Source organism: Cyphomyrmex costatus, unplaced genomic scaffold (genome assembly GCF_001594065.2).
Source record: "Cyphomyrmex costatus isolate MS0001 unplaced genomic scaffold, Ccosl1.0 scaffold276, whole genome shotgun sequence".
NCBI classification, from domain to species: domain Eukaryota; kingdom Metazoa; phylum Arthropoda; class Insecta; order Hymenoptera; family Formicidae; genus Cyphomyrmex; species Cyphomyrmex costatus.
In genome coordinates, this window is record NW_017276866.1 from 112,286 (window position 1) to 127,843 (window position 15,558).

The following is a 15,558-nucleotide window of genomic DNA, read 5'->3' on the forward strand; positions in this document are numbered from 1 at the left end:
GCACCGGCAGAAATGCTGTCCCTCGGCGTTCGGCTGCAAATTTACAAATGCATGGAAAGCTATTACAATGAATCTCAAAATTACACGTAATGTTGTAATTATGCACAACAATTTTTTACAATATTAAAACATTTTGTGTGTAATAAAAGTATTATTATGAATATTGACAAGCGAAAGACACCGGAGTATCTCACTCGTACTAGTAACAAATGTGTGAGACAGCGAAAGGACACCGCGAGCAGGCATCACGTCCAATTACGCTTTCTCTCTCGATCGTGCGCCTTGCGCTAAGGATAGAATATCGGAGCGCGCCCCACTACTTTCTCCCTCCGCGCTCCACGCCTCCTCCGCGCTCCCAATAACACGTACGTGTGCACTCGGTACGAGTGTGTAGCACCGCGCGCCGACCGCCGAGGGACAGCATTTCTGCCGGTGCGTTACACAAAGATGCGGCGAGTTTTTCATCCCGTGTTTTCGGTAGGCCGCTTCCTCGAGAGATTACTGAGAATCAACTATTCACGAAAGACTCGATGTTTGTTTAAGCCTTTATTTCAGATTCGCGAGCGTCAACGCTTGTCAGGTGGATATGTCAGTGTCCCTATGCGTGCTGGCGTACAGCAGGTGTACTTGATGCTGCACGGAAGTGCATTATTGAGATGCATCGCGGTTTTTTCTGAATTCTGCTTAGGATTATCAATGATTCTTAGGTTTAAATGGCTCGACCTTATCAACTCGTGAATATCTTTTCATTGGCGATGGTGGATTTATGTTCAACTGCATCCTTATTGCATTTTCAGCCCTAAGTAGTTGGCGCAGGCGCAGTTGTTCTCGATTCGGTTTCGGCCGTTTAGACGCGTGTTACAAGTCGTGACTTTCAGTCTCTGTGTATTCGTGTCACTCATACTAGCTTGGGCTGTGTACTCTGTGTAGTGACGGACGCGGTGCCGTTTAGTAGGCGCATCGGACGTTACAATTACACAGTTTAAAAAATTGATAATTTTGTTAAAAACAATAGAAGTAATTCTATTAATAAAATACGACGGGTATTACTTATTGTTAGAAAAGTTATATCGATTTCTTCAATATGAAATAAATGATATTCGTTCTAAAATTTGCCATTATACTACAGGACTATATTCCAAAGGAAAATTTTAATTTTATACTCAATACACACAAAACTCGTTACAATACGTTACAGGTACATTATTTTGGAATGTAGCCCTTTGTATTGACATCTATTGTGAAAGAAATACACAAGAGTGAGGCGCTGACACGACGCGACGGTTTGTTTTTGTGCGTTTCTTCAAAGGGCGGGTTCTCATATGAAGCAATCAATAGCGTTGCCCGATTAGTACTCAAAAAATAAATTGGAATAAACGTCCCGTTCTACCTTTCTACGACGTGCGAGCATATAGTAGATTTAAGTAGAAAATAGTTCGTTGATGTGACAACTTATTTACTAGTCGCGTTCAACGATTCTCTTTTTTTTTATTTCATTATTGATCGACAGAGAGGACTTGGTTTGATAACGAGACAGTTTTGAGGCAAGACTTGGACATAACTTGTAAAAGGTGAGCGGCAGGATGTTACGTATTGTCACACGCTGACGAGAGTTAAAAGCCGACGAAATCGCGATTTGTTTCGATCCCCTGCTCGGCGATTGACGTATCGCGGATACTTCGTTCCGATGGGCACCTCTTTTTCGGTGTCTCTGTGAAATTAGCACATCAAAATTTAAAAATCGAAAATTTTAATAACAGTACTGCTTGCACCCGCAATAATTCTAGAGTTCCTGATAGGTTTCATCAATAGTACTAGTGATTTAGGCTAAAAATTTAAAAAAATAAAAATATGCGGTGCTAACTTTGCGTGGCACCGCAAGATTTGAAAAAGCCGATTTTTATGACGAACTCTCACAGTACAGAAAGAGTACTAAAGTTCCTGATCGATTATAATAATAATACCGGCCATTAAATATTTTTTAATAAATTTTTAAAAAAAGAATTCGCACCTCAAGTTTCAAAAAAATTATTTTTTTTGCGCCATCTTGTAGTACTCGAACAGTATAACAGTTCCTGATAAGTTTTAGTGACACTACTCACTTTTTTAATAAGTTTAAACAATTTTTGTAATTATTTAATAATAAATTTATATATATTTCTAACAACTAGTATAGCTCAATTAAAAAAAGCTCAATTAGTTTTTGACCTGGGAGGTATATTAAGTTTAATTTGAAGTTTAAACAATTTTTTGTTCCGCGCGCTGACACCGCACGTCAAGAGTAAAGACCTTCGTGAACCTAGCACCGTAGCACCCGACAATAAAAAAATAACAATTTTTTTTGCAGAAAATTATAGTATTCCGTTTGTAGTTGTTTGTAGTAACAATAATTTCTCGTTTGTAGTTAATTATTAAAAGATATAAAGAGACTTAAGAAAGTGACTATCACTCGACATTAACAAAAAAAAATTGAAAATATATTTCGATTCAGAATCGTTTGTAGTTGTTTGTAGTGATTTTGCTTTCATTTATAGTTGAGCCGTTCATGAGATATAGTTAATTAAACAATTGTAAAAAGATTTATTTTTTCAATTTTCAAGATATCTCAAATCTGCTTACGGAACTCGATTTAGAATCGTTTGTAGTGGTTTGTAATGATTTTTCTTTCGTTTGTAGTTGCACCGTTTGCGAGATATAGTTAATTAAACAATTGCAAAAAAATTAATTTTTTCAATTTTTAAGATATCTCAAATCTGTTTACGGAGCTTAGTTAGTTTGGAATCGTTTGTAGTTATTTGTAGTGATTTTACTTTCGTTTGTAGTTGCACTGTTCGCGAGATATAGTTAATTAAACAATTCTAAAGAAATTAATTTTTGTAATTATTTAGAAATAGGGGAGGCAGCACCAATGACTTTGATCTTGACATATGTTGTCAAGGTCATGACTCTGAGTAACCTCCAACAGGTTTCAGCCGTCGTTCGTCCTTCGTTAAAAAGTCATTAACAATCATAGTCTTAGTAAGATATCTTTAACTGAGGCATTGCACTTTTGCACGTGGCTTCGAATCTTGATCGAATAATGATATCATATTGTCACGTTCATTTTCAGTATAAATTCTCGCACAGCCCCGCGGTCCATCAGACAGTTGTCAGTCAATCAGTTTATTGATAAGTTCACTTTTTTCAGTTTTTAGTTCACTTAGTTATTTGAGGAACAAAATGGAGATCAATAATTTGGTAGATGATATAAATCATATAAACACACAGGCACATCTGCTACAGATAAAAACTGACCAGTTAATGGACATTGCGCTGAAATTACGTACAGCTGCGACAAGCGCTGGACAGCGAGCAACCCATACGCCGGCCGTGAATGTCGATCTCAGTGCAAATAATCCTCTGACTGAAAGAATGTAAGCATTAAAGTATTAATTCAATAATTTATTAGTATTCAAGCTGTACGATTCCGTTTGACACGTTAGTCTTGACTGAAATAATTTTTTAAAGTTTTCTAATGAGTATTAATATATTGTCTATTGATTTGTATTATTGTATTTGTATACTTTATAATTATATTCTTTTGTTCCAGACATGGTACTGCTGCTATATTTACGAAATTAAACAGGTTACTTGATATTTTGATTGCATCAGCAAAAACTTTTGAAAGCGATGTCAACAACGTTGGCCAAAGAATTGAAAAACGGAGGAGTGTTAAAGATCATAATGAGGAGTACGATGATGATAGTGATGATAAAATTACGTTTATGTTAAAGCGGAGAGCATAAATTAACATTTTTTTTTAATTTAAAGTATACGTAAATGTGTATACAATATGTTTACAAAAAAATAATAAATAATTGTATTAATAGAATATCTCAGTGTATTTGTCATTAAAATATATGTTTACATAAAATTAATAAATAATTATATTAATAGAATATCTCAATGTATTTGTCATTACTTGCTTTCTTCCATCCTTCTTTCGCGCGGTATCGTGTTGCGTGCCGACAACGGCGCGGCGTGCGCAGCGTCATCGCGCTCGGTAGAATATATAAATAATAATTACACTCCTATAGAATAAACAATATATTTGCGTGCGATCTTATTATTACGCAATTTTTTTAATTTATAAAATAAAACAATTGGTGTGACAAAGATGCGAAATGTAGTCGCATAAGCAGATAGCAGCGCATAAGAGGAAGAGAGACGGTAAGTATAGCGCGGCGGCGGCGCGGCGGCCCGCGCACGATGGTGGAGGCTCGCGCGCGATGGTGACAGCGGACCGCGCGCGCAGCGGTGAGGGGGATAGCGGAAGGCGGAGGCGATTAGAAAATCGGCCGAAAGTTGCATACACTTTATGTTTGTTCACTTTGTACTGGCACTTTTATTAATCCTCAAACGGTACACTTCGTTTTGGTACACACAAACGGTACACTAGTGCAAATTGGGATTTTATGATTTCATTCTCTAATCGCATCATGAAAAATGCATTAAAAAATTATTGTGTATGTACATGTTAGGGGTAAAATTTCCCAACAAATCGATTGAAATTATTGAAATTAAGATTACAGGTTTACAAATTACAAAAAAATTGTTATTAAAAAAAGGACTTTTTAAAAAATGATCGTTTGGTGGAAAAATCGTTATTTCTTAAAAATTAAAAAAATTCAAAAGTATATTAACAATTTTCTTTAGTTATTTGTGCATACTTTCAATAAAAAAATTATTTGACACTATAAACATTAATTATTTATTTTCCCGACAGGATATTTTTGCAATATATTTCAATAGAGATTTATTTCAGATTATAAATAATAAATATCACATTAATATTTATTATTGTAATTGTTTCGTTTTTTTAATGTTTATTAATCTAAAAACTCATAGCAATAAGGCGTAGCACATCTAATTTATAAAATAATTGTTAATAAAATAAAATTTAGTAAGGTATCAATGAATAAAACCCTTTTATGAGGAACACATACATGTCGTTTATTGTATTATTTGAGTAGTAATATAACTATATGCGTTTATTGACACTAAATAAATCATAATAAATAAATAAATAATAAATAATAAATAATAATAAATAATAATAATAATAAATAATAAATAATAAATAATAAATAATAATAATAATTAATAATAAATCATAATAAATAAATTAACGTACCTGTATCAAAGAAGTAGAATTTTCACGCACTTCTAGATTGCAAAAATGTTCACGAAGACCACCTCAAACGGAACACTAGTGCGAATTTGCACCTGTCGTACGTTTCGGTGTTATTAACTCGGCCGTATGTAAGCAAATGAATGTTTACAAAGTCGTATTTACAAGGTTTAGCCTATACACATATTTAACATAGGGGGGAGAAACCTTTTCAATTGTTTTTGGAGAAATGCCAGCATTTCGAAAATTTCGCTGGTGCAAATTCGCACTAGAGTACCGTTTGAGGGTTAATAATATATCAGTTTCTTTTCATAGTAATATATTATTATTAGATAAAAAGGTGTACATTTTTGAATATCCTTTTTTGAACATGGCTTGAACTTTTCATTTTTATGATATGATTTTTTCGTTTTATTATATAGATATATTTTTCTAATTTTTACAATTAAGAAAGATGAAGAATTAGACATCGGTTCGATTCATACTCACACACTCATGAACATCACTTATCTTTGTTTAATATTTGACACAAACAAAGATGAATTGATTTTTAAGCGTTATGAGCGTGAATCGGATCGCGAATTTACTGGAACCGAGATTAATTTACGTATTGTGTTAACCATCAAAACAAAAGTGTGTTACAAATTTGTAATCACGAAATCATTGCCTTAAGGGGAACACCAGGATGACGGCCGAAAAAAAGGCTCTTTTTGTGAATTTTTTTTTGAAAACTGGTAGCTTGTATGAATTATTGTTTTTATATATGCGAAGTATATACATTTACGAAATTATTTAAAAAAATTCATTGAATAATATTAATATTTGTAGCTTCAGTACTCATTGATGTGCACCTCGTCTGAAAAAACATGGGTGCACGAGCGCTCGTGCTGCGTCTGCACGGAAGCTCTGAAATAATTTTTTTGTAACGCATACACAAAAAACGCGTGTTGTTCGGGGTGTTTAGCGTGCGAAAATTGAGTGTTTTTCGCACGCTGTGCGAAAAATGTTACTGCGCATGCGCAATTAGCTTTTTCTTAATTTTTCGCACGCTGTGCGTTTCTAAAATGCGAAAACATTGTATCGTTAGGTTAGTTGACAGTGAGGGTTGGGATGACGCAATGGCTTCAATCACAAGTAACGCAGAAGAAGTTATTTACTTAAATAAATAATTTGTGCATTTGTTACAAAAAATATCGTATTCATCGACGTGCGAAATGCCTTTATCGAGTCTCGTGGGACTTTTGGCGCACTCGCCTTCGGCTCGTGCGCAAAATTCCCACTCGTCGATAAAGGCATTCTTTTCGCACTTGATGCATAATATACTATTTTTTATTTTATTTTAAAGTATATGAGTGTAGTTTCAGTTGCACGTACGGAATTTTTGATAAAATAATTTTAGACAAAATGGCGCTGTTTTAAAAAAAAGGTCACGATTTTGCGACAAAAAATCGTTATTTTTTAATTGTTTTTCAAAAACTAATAATCCGATTGAAAAGTTCGTACGTGCAACTGAAGACAATTTCGTTGTAAACGTTCTGTCCAAAATTCAAGTCATTTGGATAAGTTGAGATATGTGAGCGCCTAGTTACAAAAACGTGGTTTCGAGAAAAACACGTTTAAAGTATTACAACCGATTAGTTTATAAATCTACATATAACAATAAAATTTCGTAACGAATCAAAGTGCGTCCAATCCGTGTGCATATGAAGTGTTCACGTCTGAAGCACACAAGAAACAAAAGAATACCGGTAAAACTGCCTACAAGCAGATCAAGGGGACTGCTGAATGTCCTAGCGGCATCTCACCACGTTTTACTCTATCACATACTTATTATTGTTCCGTTAGGAATTTCAACATAATATTATAGGGACATATTTTTAACACTCCAAGCATTACAAAATTGCAATAAAAAAAATCGATTTTTTAAACTCGTCACCGTGGTATTCCCCCTTAATAAGCGGCAGTTCGAGAACTAACAAATTTATTACGTGATTGTCAACTACCTTCGAGCGACTTTTCTGTCTTTTCGCTTGTGTCGCGTTTCATGATGATTCAGGTCCTTTTTTCTTTTCTACACTCTATTGTTCAGCCAAAAGCACAATTCACCATTATATTGTGTATATATCATAAAAATACACGTGATTATTTCTAAACTTCAAATGGTTCCCCGTGACGCATACGTAAATATGATTAAGTACATATACGATCCATACATACATATGTATGTAATCTAAGCATTTTAATTAGGCTATTGGCCACTTGGCGGCTATCATATGTTACACTGTATATTAGGAAGTAATATTATAAGAAGTGTGTTATATTGTTATATATTATGTACACATATTATATTTAGATTTATATTTATATCTAAGCTTTTTTCATTCTTAAGTGTTTTAAAACATTTATTTTGCATTTATTGATATTAAAAATTCATTATTAAGTTTAACAGCACTTTGATTTCCGGAAAATGAATTTAAGAATATGGGTGTATCGCTTCTCGATAGCAAAATTATATAAATAAAATTATATAAATATAATTTAATGTATTTACTTAATTAAAATAAAATTTTGAATAAACAAAACTTTATTTTAATTTAATACATTTCTTTTATATTGTTTCGAACTGTACATATATCAATTAACGCATAGTAGGCTATATTGATTATGTCATATAGAAAGAAACTAATACGTTCACGGGTTTTTATTGTTGAATTCGGTCAATGGGTCATTTAAGAAGAAAAAATCGCGGAGTGCTATTAAATTAGAGGGTGGAAATCGTAGATAGGGGTGAAAAAGCACCTTTTTCAGTTTTTTCAATATTTCTCGCGAACGAAGCAAAATTTCGATATGCTTTATAAGAAATTTTTTGTAGATAATTAAATTTCCGATCGGAATAAGTTTTTTAAAAAATTTTTAATGGAATATAATTTACACAAAATTCACGTTACCTTCACGCATGATCATCATACGTGCGTGCAAAAACGCATTCATGTTGTGTTCATGCATGCAGTAATAAAAATTGCGCGCTTTCCGCCATCTTATCATACGCCGAGCTGATTATCATTGAATTATTTTGTTAAAATAACAAAATACAATTTTTTTGTTAAATGAACAAAATGTTGTAAATTTTTTTATTTAGCGGTACAAATTTATTTGCTTACTTACTTTTTGTAAATAACAAGGTAAAATTTTGTTGCCATTACAAAATAAGTGTTCTGTTAGTAATTTTAATAAAATAATCTGTTTGGGTAGACAAAATATTTTTATTAAAAGTATATAGACAATTCGAAACATCTCTGTCAATAAGGTAACAGTGGAGCAGTACGTTAGGTGAACGACTCAGAACTGGACCGTGGATCGAGTCACGAGTTCAAATCCTATCAGGCTTAAAAGTTTTTTCTTAGGTATTATTAGTCAGTTCAGCACTTAAGGAGCCTACAGACCAGAGCTTTTAAAGAGAGGACACAAATCATGGAGAAAGAAATCTAATTTTTTTTTTGTATTTATTTTATTTTTAATCAAATTTTTAATTAACCCCAACCCTCACTTATCAGGGTCGCAGATTAAAAAAAAATTTAAGAACAAAGATTAAAGAACATCGGATGCCGAATCCATTCATGTACAATATAATAATGTTATGGTTCCATGATATCAATATTTCAGAAAACGAGATGATAACGTGCGTGGCGTCTGTAACACAACTATCATCTTGATTTCTGAAAAATTGAATCGTAGAACCATAACATTATTATACATGAATGGATTCGGAATCCGATGCTCTTTAATTTTTGTTCTTAAAAATTTTTTTAATTTTGCAACCCTGATAGGTGAGGGTGGAGGTTAATTAAAAAATTTGATTTAAAAAAAATGAATACACTATTATATAGAGCATAAAATACTGTTAAACTTTTGTATAAACCATTTTTTCATATTCGGCATAGTTTCGAAGATATTCGCTGAAAACGAAAAAGTCTATTTTCTTCAAGGGGGTGTTTCACCCCCTAAACCTCGAGATACGCAGCTATAAAAAAATATGGGTCGAATATTTTTTGATGCTCTACAACATATCCAAAGCGCATCAAAATCGGTGAGGGACAGTTCCGACCGTTCCCTTGTTAATTATTTACGTAATTTCAGCTTGGTACATTTTGGAGCTTTTTTTTTAAAGAATTGCAGTTCACATTTAAAAAGTTTATTTTTTTGTAAATTTTAATATTTTGCATCATCTTTAAAAGAAACGTATCATTGCGATTTGCGAAACTTGAATAAACTACATGTTCACGAACTTTTGGCCTTTTTTCAAAGAATTCTGACTCAACGAGTAAAACTGAAAATTTTCAAAAAATCATAACTTTGGAACAAAAAATCGCATCGACTTTTTTCTCAAAATGGAATTTACAGGTCTTGACCTGAAGTATTTATACAAAATTATGGTAATAGCGAGAAAAATTTTTTACACTTGCTGTCAGAGATAAAATTTGGAAGAAAAAAGTCGCAAAATTCAACATTTTGAAAATACGACATCTAAGAGACTATAATGTCTGATATAAAACTGAATCCACCAATTGAAAGCTTTATTCCTGTACTTTAAAAGATATCTTACTGGTTTTCTCAATATCTCAAAGAATTCGCTGATATGATATATTATTTGACGCGTTCGAAAATTCGGAGCGTTCACGAACTTTTGGCCGGTAGTGTATGTACTATATAATATTTATATATCTATTTTATATTATTACATAAATTATAATTGGTTGGGTGTATTTGTATATAGAACATGTATTTTTAATACATTATTCTTCCTTCTTCGAATTAGAATAAATTTAAAATTATGTAAATATGATGTAAATAAAATATCAAAAGTGGCGAATTGTTAAATTTTAATTTGTTTATAACTTTCTTTTGAAAGGTAGATAAAAGAAAATTATGAGTAGACAAACGCGTATCGAATACCATATGTAATTTGAAAGACCGTAGTAAAGTTAGCTCCCCACATTAAAAAAAATAAAATTTATATAGCTCCCATCAAAAATCAAGGGCATGTGAGAGTGCAACGTTTTGTATTATTAACGTATACCTACACCGTTGTTGTAGGTACGTGAATAATCCAAAACGGATCCTCAATAAAATTCTTTATTAATGAACAATAAGTACGTTTCAACTCCTTTTTGAGTCTTCTTCAGCTAATATAATTACATGAATTCTTCTCTTAATAATTTCGCAAGACCAACGATCGAATTGATAGATAAGATGTAATGTCTGTAAGTATTATTTTTTGATGACAAAAAAATTGTAATAATTAACTTATTCAAAAGCGACCTATTTTGCAAATAAAGTGAAGAAAGAATATATAATACAATCATGGACATTTTTTTAAGCATGTCCTGGTCTTAGATAAATTATTATTAACTACGCCATTCATACCCAAGAAAACAGTTTAAATAAACGCACTGATACTGATGGGCTACATCAAAATTATAAAACAATGTTGGATGAAACGAAGCATTATTGCTATGGTTTTTAAGGAATAATCAATAGCCTATAATGCCATTTGCTTTTTCAGCTCGTCGTCGGGTTCCGTGGCGATAGGCTTCACCACTTCTGTGGAACTCAGCATCTCCATTTCTGATTGAGCTTGCTGAGCATTTAACTGATTCAGTTGCTGGTGCAATTTCTTTAACTGCACCTGAGATGGTTGACTAATATGCAACTGCTCATTTCGGATGCAATATCCTTCACCTTCCGGAACAATTATGAAGGTGCGGTTGAAATAGCGGATGGGCTCTTCCTTGATATTGAGTTGTTGGAAGTAGCCCGTTATTGTAATGAACATCATTGTTTGCTGTAAATAAATAAAAAATAAATTATACAAGTTCATCTTTATTTCTTTATATAATAAATTATAAACAATTTATTATATAATATATGACACATAACAATATATGACCATGTAGTAATAAATAGCTACTTACTGTAACAAGAGAGATGTCCATAGTAAAAGTATTCAGTAAATGCCTTGTACGCGGCATTTCTGATATAAGAGAAACTACAGGTAATCTACCCTGTTTCAAAAATTTCTCTCTTCGAATCGTATCATTTACTCTAAGTAAATTTCGATTTTCTAAATAATGTCCATTTAACCTGTAACAAAAATAATTTTGGTTAAACAATTTCCGATTGTACCATCACTTAATACTAAAATTTTTTTAACTATATCCACAGCACAAGAATAGTTAAAACCATTTTCTAGTCTAGTAAAAACTTCTGCATTAAAAGATAAAAAGTTACGAAACTTTCCTTTATTTTTTTCAGAGTAGAGAATTTTCTTGTTAAAGAGAAAATAAGACTTTGCAACATTGCAAATACTTACTTGTTATTATTGAAAGTGTTTATTGTCATACTAAAGGATGCATGTTCATTATTGGCATCCAGTAAAGGTTGACGATTCTCATTATCGAATATCGTAAAATATTGTTGCAAAAATTGACTTGCAATTTCTTTAGCTTTTGCATCTTGGACAAACATCCTTTGCGACGAAGGAATTATAGCAGGTTCATCCATCATATCGAAAACAATCGGTCGTGGTAGTTCCGTGCCAACCTGCAAATAATACGAACAGCAAAATAAAATCATATGTTACATAAAAAAAATACAATTTAAAAAATGTAAAACTGTGCGTGATATACTTACCAGACGCAGTAATCTTGAGAATCGTCTTCGAACATCACTACAATTAAAAAGAAAAAGACCGGATCGTCTATATAATAAAAAATGTTTAAAAAAATACACAGATTTATCAAATAATATAAGGAAGAATATGAATTGTTCACTTCAAATTTAAAAATTATACCAGCAGTTTTATAAAAATTCACAAAATTTAAAAATACATTACATCTTTAAATAGAACATTACTGTTATGTATATAACAGTATAACATATATACATATATATATATATATCACAGTAATTATATGTTATATATTATTTATATATTATTAAAATTGAGAGTAAATATATATACTTTGTTATACAAATAACAGTAAACGTTGCATTCAATTTAATATAAATACTATTTAATTTAATGGAGAATAAATTTTAAATAAAAAATGTTTACTAAGAAAGTTTTCAAAATAAGTATAAAATGATCTGTGCCGGAATACCATCTTATGAACAGAGAGAGAAAGAGAAATTAACAGATTATTTTTAATACTTCCTGTATCTCTGTAAAAGAGAACAATATATTACCTAACATAGTCATTTTGTCGAGATTTATACTTATTACAGACAGGATTTCCAGTTAACTTCAATTCCTCCAGTTTTAAATCCTTAATAGCATCTAATTGATGGATGTCTCTGATCTAGAATACACAATTAACTCAGATTAAGCCCGAGCATTATTATGTTAACGACAATTTTAAACAATTTTATATTTTCTTGTTTAAATAAACTCACCTTATTATCACCAATATATAAAATTTTCAATTTTGAGAATTTCTTAGTCAGTATACTAAGTCTCTCAATATTCTGCAACTTATTTCCTTCTAAGCTCAAAGCTTCTAAATTCGGTATGTGTTCCGCTACAATGTCCAACACAGTCATCATCATAACCGGATGGAACAATGCACAAAAGTAATCAGAGCGAAGATCTATAAGACAAATATATTTATGTTAAAAAAAACTCCCAAGTTATATTAATTAATATTTTTAATTAATACATTATCATCTTCATTATACTTATAGTTTCATAACTTTTTATTCTTACCAGAATCAAGATAGAACTTGGACAAATTCAAAGCATTGGTATCTTGTACATATCTCTTAACCATTGCTTGTTTTAATCTTTCCTTCAATTTATCATCAATGTCATAAACTGGAAATCCTGGTTTCACTTTCACTTGCAATTTAAATCCATCACTCATTTTGATCTTATAATCACAGTTTTGCAATGCAACTGCCGTCTTATAATCGTCTATGTAGAAACTGGCATCAGTTGCAGATGTTTTGTACTGTAAATAAATTTTATAATTCAGCTATAAGAATTTACGGTTTTACACTTGAATTTAACTATATTATATTAAATCTAAAAAAAACTGTTATATTAAAGCTAAAAAAATTACTTAAAGATAATAAGGTATATATTAAATAAAAAATATGTATTTTCTAATAAGTGTTACTTGCCACTATGGGTACAAATACATCGGGCGCAATGTAATTCAAAAGGGTATTTATAATAAAATCCCTTTCGTACTTCTGACCATATGGTATCTATAAAATATAATTAAAAATTTAAATTATTGTATAATCATTTTACATTAGTGTATAAGTAGATACTTCAGGTGCACTAAGTATTTTATATTATTGTGCAAGTACTTCAGTTAATATCACAGAAATAAACTTACACTAACTCTATACCAATTGGATTCTCTCAAAGGAGGAAGTCGTCTAGGACCTGACTGACCTCCCTTAAAATTTCTATTTGGCATAGGACTGTTCCTCCCACGAGGAACAGTTCGCCAATGTTCCCCTCGTTCTCTATTATTCGAATTCATTATCACTTGTCTCGAACTGTTATTCGAAGTCATCATCGGAATGTCGTCATCCAAATTAACAAATGTCAAATTACGAGTCAAGTTGTTAGGCGTATGGGTCTTAAATGACACACGGTGCTTGATATGACCCTGGTGTCTTCCATCTTTCCCATGTCTTCCTACTCGATCATCATGACCTAAGAATATACATTAGTAAAATAATATGACATAATCATTACTTTTTTAGGAATTAATTCGAATATAATTAATATTTTTAATGTTCAACGTAAACATCTTGTATATAATACACACCAAAAAAATTTTTTTAAATCGGGCTCTCATCTAAAAAGTTTTTATTTCATGCCAAAAAAACAAATCTGGTTTTCGAGATACGCGCTAAAAAGTGAGAACAGTTATGTGAGGACGTCGAATGTTTTTTAAAATTGTTGTAACAATCGCGCGCATTTTTTTTTTAATTTTTTCTGCAAAATGGGATTGATTTCTAATGCTCTTAAGAATATCTCATAAAAATTTCAGCCCCGAACATACTTTGGTTCTCGAAATAGCACCTGATACGCACTAGATGCGTATTAAGGGCGTAAATCATTTTTCAAATATGTACTAAGAAAAAAGTGTTGGTAATTTACGTACAACATGCTGTTTTTTGGTGATTTGGATGATTATGTAATGTGTTGTATTATTTATGTGACGTACATTCACGTTTTATTCGAATTAACGGTGTTTTTGTTTTAAAGTTGAGAACCCACTGCGTTTCCGAATCCACTGCTGCGAATCCACTGCTGGTTTCAGCATCATATGGCATTGTCACATTTTAGGCAGAATTAATTTTTGGTCACTAAAAAATATTTTTCATGACCAGAAATTAATTCTGCCTAAAATATGAGAATGCTGTTCTGTTTTATATATATAAAAAGACGACTTACAAAAAATTGCGAAATACCTGAGGTTTTTCAATGTGCATCTTTATGGAATCTTTCAAAATTAGGCGGCGAAACACATAAGTAACCTCTTTTTTATTTCTCTGAACTATTGTAAATACTATTCTCTCAAAAATGGTCGTAATGTGCAGTTTTAATATTTTAAATAATTTGTTAGAAAGTAACAGTGCAATGCAACACCACCAAAACTTGAAAGCGCTCCCGCGCGCTTATGTGGTAGCGGAGCAGTGGTTCTCATGCGTCCGCTCGGGCCGCCCGCTCCCGGCCGGCCGATAGCTTCAGCTTCAGCCTCATGATTTCCAGAACTCTAAATAACTACATATTGTAATCTTGAGAACGAGGCTCGAAGTATAATTGACGATCAAACGAACTTATCTGTAAGTGAAGTTCAATCTTTACGAGTGGTAAAAGATGCAAGTAAACGACTGCTGGAAATCGTATGAAACACGGAGCATTGTTATAAGCACGCGAGAGTTCTAGAGTGTGTTATATTTTACACATGATGAGCGTGATGTATCACTTAATTCTTCTTCAACATTCAGTGAACAAAGATAAGGTTATAAAACTAAAAAAGGGACTTACCGAAGTAGCTCTTATCTACTTCGTTTCCTCGGTTGTTGCGGCCGTTGCCCCACATCTTATTTGACTTCTTCGGCATTTTCTTTTTTGGTTTGGATTGCCTTTTTTTTTTGATAAGAATAAGAAGCCAAACAGCGGAAGGTCTTCAATAAAAATTCCAAAGTACAACCGATCACGTACACTCACGTACAAGCCTAACCTCACTTTTAAAAACTCGGATTAGCTATATTCACAAAAAAAATATACTAGACAACCGTTACTCAAGAGCGTCTGAGAACGAATGGTGACGAATACGCTACGCGAGACTCGAGAGGCGAGACAT

The 15,558-nt window shown here is 32.2% G+C and overlaps 1 protein-coding gene across 1 annotated transcript in view; it reads right to left on the reverse strand.

The window, feature by feature from the left end:
• The window catches only part of LOC108774889 (nuclear RNA export factor 1), a 72,330-nt gene extending 57,015 nt beyond the window's left edge, over window positions 1–15,315 (reverse strand). The window contains exons 1-11 of the mRNA XM_018541119.1: window positions 15,240–15,315; window positions 13,726–13,895; window positions 13,570–13,632; window positions 13,349–13,435; window positions 12,933–13,176; window positions 12,623–12,816; window positions 12,416–12,528; window positions 11,861–11,897; window positions 11,541–11,770; window positions 11,143–11,311; window positions 10,725–11,012 (exon numbers count right to left, since the gene is read on the reverse strand). Coding sequence (XP_018396621.1) covers window positions 10,725–11,012; window positions 11,143–11,311; window positions 11,541–11,770; window positions 11,861–11,897; window positions 12,416–12,528; window positions 12,623–12,816; window positions 12,933–13,176; window positions 13,349–13,435; window positions 13,570–13,632; window positions 13,726–13,895; window positions 15,240–15,315 — 1,671 coding nt within the window. The remainder of the gene's footprint in view (window positions 1–10,724; window positions 11,013–11,142; window positions 11,312–11,540; window positions 11,771–11,860; window positions 11,898–12,415; window positions 12,529–12,622; window positions 12,817–12,932; window positions 13,177–13,348; window positions 13,436–13,569; window positions 13,633–13,725; window positions 13,896–15,239) is intronic.
• Between the last annotated feature and the right edge of the window lie 243 nt (window positions 15,316–15,558).